We start from the raw sequence: 15626 nt of genomic DNA, 5'->3' as shown, positions 1-15626 counted from the left end.
TTTCGGCAGACAAGGGCGAAAAACATAGCCGCTAGTCAAACATACCCAGAAAACAAAGCGGAAGGAGCAGAAAACCTACCCGATATAAAAGCACGGCACAAAGTTTATCAAGGTCATTACGCCAGGTTGGCTTCTATTTGCTCCTTAGCCATCAGCCCTTCGCCCGCCAGTCATTCCTGTCTTGTTGATTAGCACCAGGAATTTCTATTTCTTATCAAAATGTCGACAGACTGGGCAGGTCCGTCTGGTGTTTCCCTGGAATGCGTTCCGCCCTCAACAGAGAGATTGACAGAAGCTAAGAACGTGTAAGTCATTAACAATCAATTCTAGTCCACTAGGTAGAAACCTAATACGATACTTTCGAATTTTCCAGGTGAGATAGGAATAAGGTTGCAGTTCGCCAATTTCTTAATCAAAACCATCTACAACGAAAAAACCGTCGTGTAATAACTAGGTTTCTTTCCCGTCTTAAATTAACTCTAAAAGCCATTAGCCACTTTTATACTAAATACGTCCTTTTCATCTTTTTGATTTCAAGGCAAAAGAGCCGTCATTAAATTGCTTTTCACTTGAAGTAATTCGATTAAATTTACATGCCCTCGAGAGACTTCTTCTTTTGGCAACTAATAAGGCCGTGAGCCCTCCGACCATTTACACGCAGACCTCTTTCACTTTTCCGACATATTCCGCAAAAACTTTTCTCACATTTCACTTGAACTTTTCCCACACGCACAAGTAACTTCAACTGAAAGTTCTAATTGAATTTAGTTTTATTAGGGAACATGAAGGAAAACACAGAAATTGTAAAAAAGGAATGCTCCCGAGCAGCATCTCTATAAGAGTGATGAAAATGTGATTTCTTTAGGGCAAGGAGAACCCATATTCCTAGCCAATTGTTGCAGAATTAATTAAATTAAAGAAAAAGGGAAGAAGACTCTTTATTAAACTCAAAGACGCAAGAAAAACAGAGGAAACCAAACTTGATAAGCCGATTTTGGCCAAAACGGGCAAGTGAACAAAGGCGGCGACCAAAAAAATTGATTTAAGCTGATTTGTGGGGCATTTGTGTTCTCTTGTTTTTTCTACGGACTTCGTACAATATTGACCAAAAGCCACGCCCCTTTTACCAGAGCTCGGGGGCGTCGGGGCAATTAATATCAATTCCCGTTGGGCCATTAACACGAGCCAAAAACATATTGGCTAACAAGTGTCAAAGTCGCGCCAAATTAGCGCAGAAGGCGATAATGATGGCACGTGGGCGTGGCCAGGATTGGAATCGGAATGCCGTGGAAATGGGTTGAAGTCCTGCCGATGATATCCTACCAGGGAAGAGCAGCATGTGGCCAACCCTACTCGCACCAAATGGGGTTCGTTGTTTGGGTCCTGCCCCTATTGATAATAATATTCGATTGGGTTTTATTTGCCCATGGGGTTGGAACTGACGGTTTATTATTGTCTGGGCACAGGATACACATGTTCCTGCCAATTGCCTACGTCACCCTCTTGGAAATAGGTTGCTGGTTCGAGTTCAAGTCGAAAAACTGTGACGCAAGCCCTTCGAAGCAATTGTTCTTGTCTGACAGTTGAAAAGGGCGCCACATGGGGTCACACATCGGAGATATTGGACTTCAACCATCGGCAGTTCTTCTGCAAATGGCACATTGACTCCTCCGACGGAAAGCGGAAACGTTTATCAGCAAAATATCGAGTCCGTCTTAATTATGCAGTCGGCTATTCTGAAACTATCAGAGGCAGTCAATGGAGTTCCACAGAAATAACATTTCAAAATGCAAAGGCGATAAGAAAAACACATCGAAATCATAGCGAGGGTCGTCCTTGAAAAATGTCGGGAAAAGTTTCGACTTTAGAAAAAACTATTTTTAATGGCTCCCATTTGTCAGCTGCAAATGGGAATGGGAATTTATGGCACTGACGGGAACGGAGCTGATTTATGGCAATTTGAAAATGGTTTCACTAATTGGTTCGAGTTTTGATTGCATTTTTCCTTTGAAATTGTATATTTTAATAAAAGAGACTAACGCCAAATGGAATTAATTTATGTATATTCAAAAATTTGTTCTAGCGAGTTAACAAAATATATTTCAAATTACATACATTATAGAGTGACTCAGACTTAAAAAACTTTTGTTTAAAAAGTCAAAAACAAAGTATGAAGACAGATTGTAAAAATGAAACCAAAATATTGTGATATAATTTTTTTTTCATTAGTCAGTATACGTTTCTAATTCTTATCATAATATTTTTCATGTAGCACTAGATATAAAACTTTCCAAAGTTTTAATAAAAACAGAAATTTTTAAAAATTTACTTGGAACTAAAAAATGTATTCTTAACGACTTCTGATTATTTAATGCTCCACCCTGTATCAAAAACACGTGCCTTTGTATATTTTAAACTTTTATCCAAGATCTAACTGACAAGCATTTTCGACGGCTCTTACTTTTTAATCGATTGAAAGAAGGAGAAATGATGCGAATCCTGTGGCGTTAATGCAATTAATTAGAAAGGAGAGACGAGGCCAACGTGTGTAAATTTCAGTTAAGTGCTTAAGTGCAACAGAAAGGGACAGCAAATGTTGTGAAATGGAATGTAGAACAGGCTATTTAACGCGACTAATAAGTCTTACCTGTTTGTTCTGCGTTCTATTTTAACCGCCTTCGGGTTTCCTGTGAATTTTTGCTAGTTAGAATTTCTTGCAACAAATCTGCGGATTCTGATAAGACAGCGGTCGTTGATAAGAACGTTCCCACTTACTCTCTTGCTCTCTTTCGCACACTACGACTGTTGCAGCATAAACAATTTGAAGGGAAGAAGAGGAAGCAGCGACACGCCTAGTGGGCAATTTTCCGGCTTTTCCGATGGGAAATCTGCGTTTTTCGGCTTTGTGCCTCGTTTTGACTTTGCTTTTTGGCTTTGCGCGAGAAATACTTTTGATTTTTTGTTTTTCTTTTCAATTTGACCGCATTTGTCGATTTTGGTTTTCTTTGCAGTTGGTTTTGTTGTTGGGGCTCTCACCAAAACTCGCACACACACTTGTGCGTTCTTACACACAAACACACATACACAAATGGGCGAGCGGGCACACACACACGGCCAAACACGCACACAACGACACACGCGGCGTTTTGCTGACGGTCAAAACTCGGAAAATACGAGGGGAAATGCTTAGCTTTTACCTAGAGCGGCCTAGAAAAGGTCGATCCTTGCTAAACTTTCGGTCTTCCGGCGTTTCGACGGCTCTTCACACGACGGGCTTTTTGCACAAGCGACGATGGATCCGCGAAATGTCTGCTTTCGAAAAAATTTTGGAGTCTTCTGTGCAGTGTTACCAGACGGGGAATCGGATTCGCTCCCAAATGCCACCGACCAGCCGTAAATGCCTAAAAAATACGTCACTTCGCCCAAGTGGCATCCCCGCCGTAACTATTGTTATCTAGCTAAACACTGGTTAGAAGCTTGGCTTCACCAGTTTTGCTAACAGAAATGATGAGATGCATTGTTTTTCAACAGTTAAATCTGGTATTTCTATGCATTTCTGCATATTCTATGCATTTCTATTATATTTAAATCTATAAGTTCGTTGTTGAAAATAATTTTTTATCTTACATCAAACTTCCATTAGGTTAAAGCTTACTTGAAATTTTAAATTTCAGAGTATTACACTGTGCGACAAAAAAATGTTTAAGTTGATTTTTTCTTATTTTTCACTTCTACTAATCAAAATAAGAATATAAGTTTGTGGATTTTTTAATATCAATAGCCAATCAGCTTTTGCGCACACTCAAATGTCCCAAAAACGCGCGTTTTTGCATATTTCACAGCCTTATAATCACATATTGGGAAAATATTTTTTCACCGTTACAACCGTTCATGCAAGTTCAATATCTATTAATTAAAATGTGTTAAGCAAATATACCGTTAGGCTTTTATCACAATGCTTTAAAATTTTTTTCTCCCAGCTCTATACTCTGGGCGACTACGTATGGAACTTGTTACGCGAGGATACCTCTGAAAAAGCCAAAAAAAAAAATCAGGAAAAAAATTCACTTTTAAAAAAATAATAGTTTATTGAAAGTAAAAAAAAAAAGAATATTTTGTGTTAATTATTTTCATAATAATAATTTCATAAAATTTTCCATGAAAAAAGAAATCGTATCACTTAAAAGGTGGCATAGATATTTTTGTGCATAATTTATGCACCTTAACCGAAAACAATCAAAAAAGTTACTTAAACAAAGATTTTGTTAAATTTTGTCGAACAGTGTTATCAGCGCAAACCTTTTGCCTGATTAAATTTTGTTTTTTATATTTTAAGCAAAATAATTACCAACAAATTTGAATTGCGAGTGGATTTAGCCTAAAACGAGAAATGTGGCAACGCCGAGCGCACACATGTTGCGCACATAATCGGTTTTTATGTAGGCGGTTTTCGTATTAGTTTTATTTAATACGACTTAAAAACAAATGTTGCGCTCTATAGAACTTAGAATTAAAATGCCTGCCTAACAGTAACTTTAGGACTTTGCATTTAAAATTAATTTAAACTAAGAAGCCATTACCTACAGGGTATTTGTGAAACGCCTCTGCCGGAATATACCGGCACTTTTAGGTAATGGCCATGATTTTCCCAAGGAAAACGCTAAGGCTGCTAAATTTCCGCCTAAGACGCCCAAGTATCTCGGTTTCGAATGCAAAAAGGAGGATTCAGAGCAACTCCGCCGGAGAAGCGCCCTCCGTGGAAGTGAACTTCAGCAATCGGTGAGTAGGCACCCTCACCCTAAGTTCCATACAATAACGAACCTTATCCTCGCCAGTCGAAACATGACCTTCAGTTCCGGTCGCCTGGCAAGATTTGCAAACGGAACAGCCGTTTGCCAAATGGGAGATACCGCCGTCATGGTCACCGCTGTAGCCAAATCGAAGCCCAGCCCTGGGCAGGGTTTTTTGCCCTTGGTGGTCGACTACAGGCTGAAGAACGCCGCCTCTGGACGGATCCCTATGAACTTCATGCGCCGGGAACTGGGTCCCTCGGAGAAAGAAATTCTATCCGCCCGTTTAATTGACCGTTCGCTGCGACCGCTTTTTCACAAGGACTACCGCACAGAGACTCAGTTGGTGTGCAACATGCTAGCCATGGATGCGGTTCACAGTCCGGATGTCCTGGCCATCAATGCGTCTTCAATGGCTCTCTCTCTTAGTGACATTCCCTGGAATGGACCCATAGGCGCAGTGCGGTGAGTAGTCACTGGGCTTTGAAGTTAAGTCCCTAGAATAACCCTCTACTCTTCTCCAGAGTTGGCCTGTGCGATGGCGAGGTTCTAATCAACCCCACCCGCCGTGAACTGCAGTCCTCGCAGCTCGACTTGGTAGTCTCCGCCACCAAACAGAACCTCGTGGTCATGTTGGAGGGCAAGGGCAACGTGGTGCTCCAACAAGACCTCCTCAAGGCCATTAAACAGGGCACTCGGGAAGCCCAATTCATCATTCACGAGATCGAGCGCCTGCAGAAGGCCTACGGCAGGCAGAAACGCGAGGTGGAATCGCCCGCCCAAGTAGATCCCGAACTGGAGCAGGCCGTGAGAAGCATGTGCGAGATGCGACTGAGGGAGATTTTCCAGGACGCGCAGCACGACAAAATCTCGCGGGATAACGCGGTCAATGAGGTGCGTTCGAACGTGATCGACAAGGTGTGGAGCTCTTTTCCCGACACGGAGCCCTCTCAGATCGGCGAACAGTTTAACCAGGCCTGTAGGGCCATCTTCCGGGAACTAATATTCGAGCGGGGACTCCGTTGCGACGGACGGGACTACGACCAGTTGAGGAACATCACGTGTCAGGTGGATATGTACAAGCCGCTTCATGGATCTGCTTTGTTCCAACGCGGTCAGACCCAAGTTTTTTGTACGGTCAGCTTGGATTCGCCGGAGAGCGCCATGAAACTGGACTCGTTGGCTGCTCTGGAAAGCGGGGGGTCTGAAAGCCAAGAACTTTATGCTGCACTACGAATTTCCGCCATACGCCACGGGTGAAGTGGGTCGGATCGGTCCAGTGGGGCGCCGGGAACTGGGACACGGAGCTTTGGCGGAGAGATCCCTTCTACCCACCCTGCCCAACGATTATCCGTTCACCGTGAGACTCACCTCTGAAGTTTTGGAATCCAATGGCAGCAGCAGCATGGCCAGCGTCTGTGGCGGTTCTTTGGCGCTCATGGATGCTGGAGTGCCAGTCAGTGCTCCGGCTGCCGGCGTTGCCATCGGCCTGGTCACCAAGTTTGAGAACGAGGACACTAAGCACTTGCAGGACTACCGCATCCTCACCGACATCCTGGGTATCGAAGACTACATGGGCGATATGGACATGAAGGTGGCGGGAACGAGGAAGGGCTTCACCGCCATCCAAGCAGACCTCAAGATCCCCGACATCCCGCTGAAGGTTGTCATGGAGTCGCTGCAGAAGGCCACCGATGCCAAGGGCAAAATTCTGGACATCATGGGGGAGGTCATCAGGGAGCCGCGGTGAGTGCAGTCGAAGATAGTGTGTTTCATTACTTTATCGCCCAAATTATTCATATAACAGAAAATACCCCAAGGAGAGCTGGCCAGTGAGCGAGACCTTGTCCGTGGAGCCGCAGCAAAGGGCTCAATTGATCGGGCCCAGTGGTCTGCACATGAAACGTATCTACTTGGAGACGGGCGCCACTCTGACAGCTGCCGATGAAAGCCACTTCAACGTTTTTGCACCCTCCCAAGCGGCCATGGACGAGGCCAAGGAGTTGATCGAGGGCTACATGGTGAAGGAGCGAGTTCCGGACCTAGAGTTCGCCGGAATCTACACTGCCAAAATCACAGAACTGCGGGACACCGGAGTGATGGTCGTCCTTTATCCCAGCATGCCTCCTGCCCTGTTGCACAACTCGCAGCTGGACCAACGAAAGATTGCGCACCCGTCAGCCCTTAACCTGGAAGTGGGCCAGGAGATCCAGGTCAAGTACTTTGGCCGCGATCCTGTATCCGGCTTCATGCGCCTCTCGCGAAAGGTTCTGCAAGGACCTGCCCTGGGCATAGCCCGCTCGCTCAACAAATCCGCCGGCGAGAACGGAACGTGAGATGTGGAGACACTTGTACAGTCCTCATTTGTTATGGTTCCCTGCGGGAAGTCACTTTCAAGTCATGATACTTTATTGTAGGATAAAATTGTTTTTAAAACACGTACGTATATAAAATATGGATGAAGACTCGCATCTTTGACCGTCCTCTGTTTAAGTGTGCTGATTTATTGCTGGATCAGAAACCAGTAAGTGCTAATTGTAGCGAAATTCGGTCAGCCTCAATGGCAAGTATGCTCCTTTGAAGTCTTGGATAATGTGTTCACTAAATATATTTCTAAGAATTAGTTTTTTAAGTTTTGAACTCATTTTTGACTTATCAGGGAACAGATTTAGAAGGGGGTTTTACTAGTAAGACATAATCCAAATACCTACAAATAAGAGCGCTCATTAAAGTAGTGAAACACAAATTGGCAGAATCTGGTTCTTTCTCAAAGAAACTGGTACAATCTTATAAAATTCAATATAAAAGGGAGCGTGTAGAAACGAATTTTGATTCGAAATTTGTAAATGGCATCGGAGAATACAGCCAATAAAGCAAAGTGCATAGTTTTGGCCAAAACAGTTTGTGACGATTCGAAGCTTAACCTACTGACTAAATCTACTAAGTAGATTTGCCGATTCTATGGCGTGGGCAATTGGTGTGGGTTAGATGATTACGCGGTAATAGGAATCAGAAATGCTGTACAAGGCCACGATCGGAGTCTTTGCATCGCTCAGATAGTCCACAACCTCGTCGTTTATCTCGGATATATAGCGTTTGTGTTTCGGAAATCTGGAAGTACAGAAAAAATTAAAAAAAGTGGAAAAGGGAAAAAGTGGAGGTGCAGTGGCTTACCTCTCAATTACAAAATTAATTTCCGGTTCAGTCTCTTTTTTGCGAATTTCTCGGGGGTTGATGGCACCCACAATGGCATTTACAACCGCGGGCGGCAGCTCCACCACCAGCACCACAAAGGTCTCCTTCTTGAGAAACTGCGCCAGGGTGGAACTCATCTGCTGGGCCACCTGATTCTCCAGCCGTCGCTTGTAATTCGCCGTCGGCTTGTCGTGGGTGAGGAACGTGACCTGCAGATTCGGGAGCTGGCTGTAGCTGTTCTTGATGTTGGCACTCGAGGCAGAGGTGCTAAGCCCGTTCTCGCCGCGCTCCCTTTCCCTCCCGCCACTACTCCTGCTGTCGCCAGCACTCAAGTTGGGCAGCATGCTGGAGTTGTCGACCGTGGCTCCAATGATCGCATCAGTCCGCAACAGCTTCTGTATGAACTCGACCAGCTCGCTTCTTGTGAGGTGACGCTCCTGGAAACGCTCCCGCTCGAAGGATCGGACTCTCAGCGAGCCGTTCTCCGCCACCAGGATGACGTGCAATGCTCCAAGTCGCGCCAGATCCTGGGCTTCATCGCCCAGTTCGCTGGAGGCCTCAACGATGCCACAACGGATGCCCACCGACCACAGAAGGCGCATGATGTAGGTCACGTCCTTGAGAGGGGGACGAGTTCCACACACGCAAATGCCCACATCGATGGCCCGGAAATCCTTGGCGTACTCCACACCCACTGCAGCGACCAGTTTGTCCAGGAAGAAGGACAATCCCGCTCCGCTCAGAGCTCCACGTGTGGGCAGGGCAGGATTAAAGCTCTGCGCTTGCCTTTGGAATTCGTGCAGCATGGCATCATACCTTTCACCTACCGCCAGAACCGAAGGATGACCAGAGCGGTTCGGCTTGAGGTCAGCTATCATTTGCCACACGATTCCACCGTTTGAAGCTCGATCGAAGCTGATCGGCAGACCAGCCCATATGTGGATGGGGCACTGGAATACAAGGGAAATATAGTAAGTAGCTCAAGGCGTTTGCTGATAACTTACCTTCACACCTAGGCTGTAAGCCAGCCCCACCACTGTTTCCAGTTCCCGCAAAGCCCCTCTTGCTAGCGAGGCCGCTTCTCCCTTCCCCCGCATCAGGGATTTCAACGCAGAGTCATCCACCGTGCTCCTGGAACCCGTCAGCAGAAAGTTGGCCAACAACATGTCCATCAGAGTCTGGGCAGAGGTCCTCGACTTCTCCATTATGCCAGTAATGCTCGAGTGGAATTGGAAGCGCGAGATTCGAGCCTCGATGAAGTCCATGGTGCCCGCAAACAAGGCTCCATACTGCGCCTTCGGAACGTTGCAGAAGATGAGAATGGCTCTCAGCAGATTCGTGTGGTTCATGCGGATGGTGAGGTTCTTCTCCCTCAGACGCGGCAGTTCGTTGGCGATCTCAAAGGCCAGAGAAAGCAGCTCGGCATCCACCAGGTGACTGCCAGTAGTGGGAGCAATGATATCGAAGGAGCACTCGTAGCTCTGCTTCGGGTGAAAGTTGAACACCCGCTCCTCGCGGTAAACACGATCGACGCAGTAGCGCCGGATGAGATTGACTCCGTTCATAGCCACGTGGCGGGCGAACTGGGTGCGCAGATCAGAAGGCAGGACCACCACACACCCCGAGTGGGTCATAAGGTGCACGGCGTTGGCGTTCGCGTAAGCAGCGCTGTTCCTGGCGGAAAGCGGCGACAGCAGCGGCGAGTCCACCTCGATGGCTCCATGCTTGCGGAACAGATTCACGACCTTGGCCTTGACAAACTCAATAACAGGATTCAGAGACACTATGTCGTCGATGACGATGGCCGAGTTCCAGGACTTCATCGCCCGACTGCTGCCCAAGTGGTAGGTATGCTCCAGCACCTCGTCGCTCTCCTGCTGAAGACATCTAGCCACCAGATTCTTGTAGGCCTTGCTCTGCGGGTTGGCGAGGGCGTGGCGTAGCATTTCCTGAAGCTCGTTGGCTTCTAACTGAGCAGGTGGAACAAGATCTGAGGTAAGGAGCTCCTCCGCCGTGGGCCTTTGGGCGGGATCGTGATTGAGCAGCCATTGAAGCATCTAAAAGGCGACTTAAAAGTTTGATTATTTCAATTTTTCGGGGAAGCGCCTAACTTGCCTTCACTGTCTTCTCATACTTTGGATCCTTAAGCATGCTGTTCGGTATGTTGATGGCCACATTCCGAAGAGCCATTATGGTCTGCGCCCGCTCCATACTGGTGTCGAACGGCGGTTGGCACATCTCGAACAAAATAATGCCCAGGGTGTACATGTCGACCTTCTGGTTGTAGACCGATTTGGAGGCGTTCCCTGTCAGTTCGGGAGCCACATACAGAGTGGTGCCCACCTTGCCGGTCCCAGTGCCATCCTCTGCACTAGTTATCTGATGGACTGGCGCAGGTGCAGCATACTCGTGAGCCTGCAGGGCCAAGAAACTGGTGGTGGCCAGACCGAAGTCACCAATCTTGATCTGATCATGGGAATCCAAGAAAATGTTCACCGGCTTCAGGTCCCGATGTATAATCCCCTGTTGGTGTATGTGGGCGAGGCCCTCTGCAATCTCTCTGAACAAACGCCAGAGGCGATCCGTGTCGTCGTAGAGGTTGTCATCGATTGCGGTTCTAGGTTGAAGCGTATTCTGATTTAAAATTGTGCTAACATGGCATAGCTTTCCCGAAACTCACCGCAGAGTGCACTTCTCGCAGAATTCCATCTGGATGTACATGACCTGCATGAGGGGTCTTGGCGAACTGGTCTTGCCTGTGGTGGAGTCCTCCTCCTCCTCATCATCATAAACAGCAACCTTGCCATTCGAGTCCACGAACTCAATGCCATCCGAATCCGAATCCTCCATGGTGGGTCTATGGAAGATGGGTAAGTTAGCTGGACTGAAACGGAGACAACCAAGTACCACCTACATGTAACCATTCCACATGCTGGACGAGCTCTCCTCCTCATCCTCTTCCAAGGTTGGTCCGAGTTGCGGCGACTTGGCGGGCTTCACGCTGAGTTCCTGCTGACTCTGGGACCACTCTCCGCCCAGCAGCTTGTCCATCTCGGCAGCATCAGCGTCGTCCACGCTTTCGATCCAGCTGTTAAAATACCTCACCACATTCTCGTGGTTCAGCCGCGAAAGCAATTCCACCTCGCGCGTCATCTTTTTGTACAACTGGCGACTCCTCGCGGGCAGTGGAATCCGTTTGATGGCGTACTCCCGGTTGTCCAGAATGTTGCGCACCTTCAGCACGTCCCCAAACGCACCCTTTCCCAAATACATGAGCACCTCGAACTCTGTTCGCAGGCGGGATTGGCTCAAGGCCAGTGTGGGTATTTGGTAGGGCATGGCGGGACCAGTTCGCTGGACAGGATTGGGATGCCGTTGCTGTGGTAGCTGCATCAACTGCTGCTGACCATTGTCGACGTAAAAGCGCAGGAATGGATGCTCCAACAATTCAGAGGCGGAAATGGTGCGCTCTGAGTTGCATCTGCGTTGTAAGAGAAGTCGCTATTAGAAAGGAAATATTAGAATGATAATACTAAATAATTACTTGTCTACAAAGTCGCGCATCTCGTAGCTGTTGGTGGGCATGAGACTCTCCACAAGGGCACCCAAAGCAGGCAGGTCTCCGCGACTGCTGCTTTGCCCCGCTCCGCTGAGCAGCTCCAGAAGATTAGGCACCAGGGAGAAGTCCGAGACGCGCACATTGCCCGCGTTATCCATGAAAACTGTGCTATCTAGCAGGTGGCTGTGGGAAACGCCCTTGTTGTGAAGGAAGATTAGAGCATCGAGCACGCCACGGGCCACCATTCGGGCGCCATCCATGCACCATCCCAGCGAGGAGGAGATGCTAAAAACGCTGGTACCGAGAAGGAAGTCCTGCACCAAGTAGACGAGTAATCCCTCCTTCCGCTTAATGCAGAGCACGCACTCGTACGAGACGAGGTTTTTGTGCTGCAACTGTGCCAGGGAAGACACTTGCTTCTCGATGGAGGCAATCACGTCGTCCACTCGATGGCTGCCCATGCACTTTAAGTCGTTGCCCCAGTGGCATTTCCCGCCACCAATGCAGGGCTGCTCCAGTTGGCTGTACTTGATGTTCCACTCGGTGATGTAGAGCAACTGACCGCAGTGCATATCTATGCCGGTGTAGGCAATGCAGCCTCTCTGGGAGTGACCTGTAAGGATAACACTTAATTAAATTTCTACAAAGTAAGAACAAAGATCTTCTCTTAGAAAGAACTTCTCACCCACACAGCATCCTCGCTGGATTTGCCGGCCCATCTTGTGGAAGTACAGGGTCTCCGTGTTCCGGTGATCCAGACACTTGGCAGGGTATATATGGCCGCGGTAAAAGGGCGAGGAGTTCTCGGAGCTCTCCGAAGAGCTCGGATGCCGCGGGTTCGACTCGCTCATGCTGCGCCTTGGTTCGCCGCGCCGCTTGGCCTCCGTCTTAAACATCTCTTTGCGTCGCTCCACTTCGTCAATAAGCGTCTGCCGTTGCAGGGTCTCCCGCTGGCGCTGCATGTCCTGCAGCTCTTTGTCGCGCTTCTGCTTGTCCTGCAGCATTTGATCGTAGAAAGAACCCTTGGGCGGCTTGTTGTGCTCGAGGAGAAAAGCCTGGACGGTCTGGGCCAGTTCGTAGATCATCACCTCGCCGCGCAGTTCTTGTGACTGGGCCTGCAGCTGGTCGCGAAGGGCTTCCAGCAACTGATCCGACATCCCCTTTGACTCCTCGAGAGAGATTTTAGGGGGCCTAGCGGAAAACATTGTAAAATTTATATGACAGCTTTGTAAACCATAGCAGAGCTCCTCTTACAGTTTTGGGTACTTCGAAGGACAGGTGACATGCAGTTTGGTGCAGACATAGGTTTCCAGTCCATTGGAGGAGTCCCTTAGTGGGGTGAGCTGTATTCGAATGTCCGTGGGCTTCCACAACGCTGGATTCGCTTGGGGTCTGAGGTCCTCCACGTCGCCGCCAAAGATGGACTATCCGAAGTCATGAAAAGTTTGCTTAAGACATCGTTTAAGTCAAACAGCTGCTCACCTTTATAACCTCCAACTCCTGGGTCTGCCGCTCGCGGAACGATTCCTTTGCAGGCATTTTATCCGCCATTTGTTCATTTAATTTCAGTTGAAGTGGTCAATAGCGCTCTACATTTGGTGCTAGAAATACTGGACCGGCGGTTCCTCACGTTTTTTACCGTGTTATAAAAACTTCAGCCGGTGTAATGGTTCCGATTGAGCACTGGCAGCTGTTTCCAAATCAGCTGCTTTCTGCATTACTTTGCTTCATTCTGAGACTTGGAATCAATGCCAAATCGGGTATGGCGTTAATTCCCGACGGTTTATTGCGTAAAAATGTCAACCTGTTGCGCTTTTTGAAAGTTTTTCAAAGAAAAACCTTTTGCGTATTTCGTAGAGCTGCAAGAAAAATTTATGTCTCACCGATACTATCGATTTGTTTTAAAAATGGAATCGATTAGTTACTAGAGGTGCGCAAGGTGCGATAAGACATTGTCGATGGTTCTAAAATTTTGAAACCAAACAGCTTTTCAAATTGAGTTAGGAAAATTATTCATTTTCCTTAGCAGCTCCATAGCTGTAGCAAATATTAAGTTATGTTTTCTTAATCAAATATTAGATTAAGTATGCGTCCGGTAATCGACAGATGATGTAAATTATTTGCACTTCTTCTATTGTCTAATTTTGTCGGTTTAGCTTATCTGAAGAAAACATTTGACAGTCACTGCAGATAAGCATTGTCATCCAAGGGAATGGGGCTTAACTGTTTTTACCATTCAGTTTCCCGATTGATCTGTGGGGCGAAACATGTTCACTCTAAACACTCTCCGTGTTTTCTTGCTGGGATGTCTCCTGCCCGGTACTATGGAGGGAGCTCGCATCTTGGCATTGTTTCCTTTGCCGAGTCCTTCACATTACTTTTTCGCCTTGCCGTATTTAAAGAGCTTGGCTTCATTGGGCCATGAAATAACCTCTGTGAGTCCGTACCCCCAGAGAGAACTGGTGAAGAACTTCCACGACATCCCTGTTCCGGAAGTGTTTGAAAATTTCAATGGTAAGCTAACCTCTGAAGACCAAGCCTGAGTTTCTGAACCGAAAAATACTTTAAAATATCTAAAATTGTGGTTCCAGAAATTCTAAAACTTGCGTCCACTCCCATGAGCACTTGGCAAAGCAATGATGTCATCAACGAGTATACCCTAAACCTTACAAAGTCGGTTCTAAATAACGAGGGAGTGCGTCGGGAGGTTCTGTGCCAAAAAAACCCCATTTCGACCTGATCATAATGGATCTTTGGCGGACCGACGCTCTTTTCGGCCTGGCAGCTTACTTGGAGGCCCCGATAATTGCAATGGCTCCATATGGCACAGACTGGAAGATCGACGAACTAGTTGGCAATACCTCACCGGTTTCCTACCTCCAATCTGCCTCCTCTTCCAAATTCTATGATCTTGGTAGCTACAAAGGACGTTTAGTTCACTTTGTGGATCAAGCCATCTCTTGGATGAACTATAAAGGGCGGTATGTAGAGAAACAGGAGGAGCTCTACGGGAAATACTTCTCCCATGTCGCCAAAAGACAGCCTCTATCTAAGACTACCCAAAACGTAGCTTTGGTCCTGGTCAATCAGCACTTTACCCTGGGACCCGCACGACCTTATGTGCCGAACATGGTCGAGGTGGGTGGCATGCACGTTACTCCCAATCCGAAGGCTTTGCCGAAGGATGTTGAGGACTTTGTCCAAGGCGCTGGTGAGGCTGGAGTCATTTACTTCTCTCTAGGAACCAACGTCAAGAGCAAATTCCTGCCGGAGGATCGTAGAAAGCTGTTACTAGAAACCTTTTCTAGTTTACCGCAGCGAGTCCTGTGGAAATTCGAGGATGAGCAGTTGCCGGGAAAACCCTCAAATGTTTTTATCAGCAAGTGGTTTCCCCAGCAGGACATTTTGGCTCACCCCAAAGTAAGACTGTTCATAACCCACGGAGGACTGCTGAGCACTATTGAGAGCATCCACTACGGAAAACCCATGTTGGGCTTGCCCTGCTTCTTCGACCAGTACCGCAACATGGAATATGTTAAAGCCCAAGGTCTTGGATTGGTTTTAAGACTAAAGAAAATGACGGGTGAAGATTTTAGGTCAACCATTATTCGGCTGCTTACTGAAAAGAGTTTCGAGGAAACAGCGAGAGCTGCAGCTGCTAAAAATAGAGATAAGCCCATGGAACCCCTGGAAACGGCCATCTGGTGGACTCACTATATCCTGCGGCACAAGGGAGCTGCTCACATGAGAGTCGCAGGCAGGGAGCTGGACTTTTTCGCCTACCATAGCATTGATATCCTGGGCACTTTTGTGCTGGTCTTTCTGGCTACTTTGGTTATTATCCTCTGTGCGGTAAAACAATTTAAGAAGTGCCTTCGACTTTTCAGCGAAGCAAAAAGGCAAAAGAATAAGTTGTCTTGAATTAAATTTTACAGCAAAAACCAGAGCTCGACTAATTAAAGAAACATGTTACCAAAAAGATTTTGCTGATAAATTTCCAATCGAAAACTGATTTTTTTCGGGTTTGGTACCTGGATATATGGACATATGTTCAGCATATCTTCTCTGTAGCTTCAGACGAG

General features: G+C 47.1%; 4 protein-coding genes across 4 annotated transcripts in view; 2 read left to right on the top strand and 2 right to left on the bottom strand.

Annotated features, from left to right (window-relative positions):
• Positions 1-3034, bottom strand: part of LOC108086836 (G protein-coupled receptor kinase 2) — a 47904-nt gene extending 44870 nt beyond the window's left edge. Inside the window, exons 1-2 of the mRNA XM_017183884.2 lie at positions 2776-3034; positions 2648-2687 (exon numbers count right to left, since the gene is read on the bottom strand). The gene's annotated coding sequence lies outside the window, so the exon portion shown is untranslated. The remainder of the gene's footprint in view (positions 1-2647; positions 2688-2775) is intronic.
• Positions 3035-4391: 1357 nt separating this feature from the next.
• On the top strand, positions 4392-7283 carry LOC108086830 (polyribonucleotide nucleotidyltransferase 1, mitochondrial). Its single transcript, XM_017183876.2, is given in 5 exon segments — positions 4392-4779; positions 4836-5255; positions 5315-5987; positions 5989-6536; positions 6598-7283. Coding segments are annotated over 5 exon segments (2316 nt in total). The 5' UTR covers positions 4392-4633; the 3' UTR covers positions 7127-7283.
• LOC108086829 (eIF-2-alpha kinase GCN2) lies at positions 7178-13421 on the bottom strand. The gene is made up of 10 exons (XM_017183875.2): positions 13027-13421; positions 12799-12968; positions 12230-12735; positions 11530-12157; positions 10900-11466; positions 10666-10842; positions 10101-10602; positions 8990-10042; positions 7965-8935; positions 7178-7901 (listed from the first exon to the last, which is right to left on the bottom strand). Exons 1-10 carry the CDS (start codon positions 13093-13095, stop codon positions 7775-7777), a joined length of 4770 nt encoding a protein of 1589 aa, XP_017039364.2. The 5' UTR covers positions 13096-13421; the 3' UTR covers positions 7178-7774.
• A 360-nt stretch (positions 13422-13781) lies between these two features.
• Positions 13782-15538, top strand: LOC108086831 (UDP-glycosyltransferase UGT5). The gene is given in 3 exon segments (XM_017183877.2): positions 13782-14058; positions 14136-14255; positions 14258-15538. Coding segments are annotated over 3 exon segments (1575 nt in total). The 5' UTR covers positions 13782-13811; the 3' UTR covers positions 15466-15538.
• Positions 15539-15626: the final 88 nt, after the last annotated feature.

This window comes from Drosophila ficusphila, unplaced genomic scaffold, assembly GCF_018152265.1.
Source record: "Drosophila ficusphila isolate 14025-0441.05 unplaced genomic scaffold, ASM1815226v1 contig_791, whole genome shotgun sequence".
NCBI lineage: Eukaryota > Metazoa > Arthropoda > Insecta > Diptera > Drosophilidae > Drosophila > Drosophila ficusphila.
This window is presented reverse-complemented; position numbering and strand designations above follow the sequence as displayed.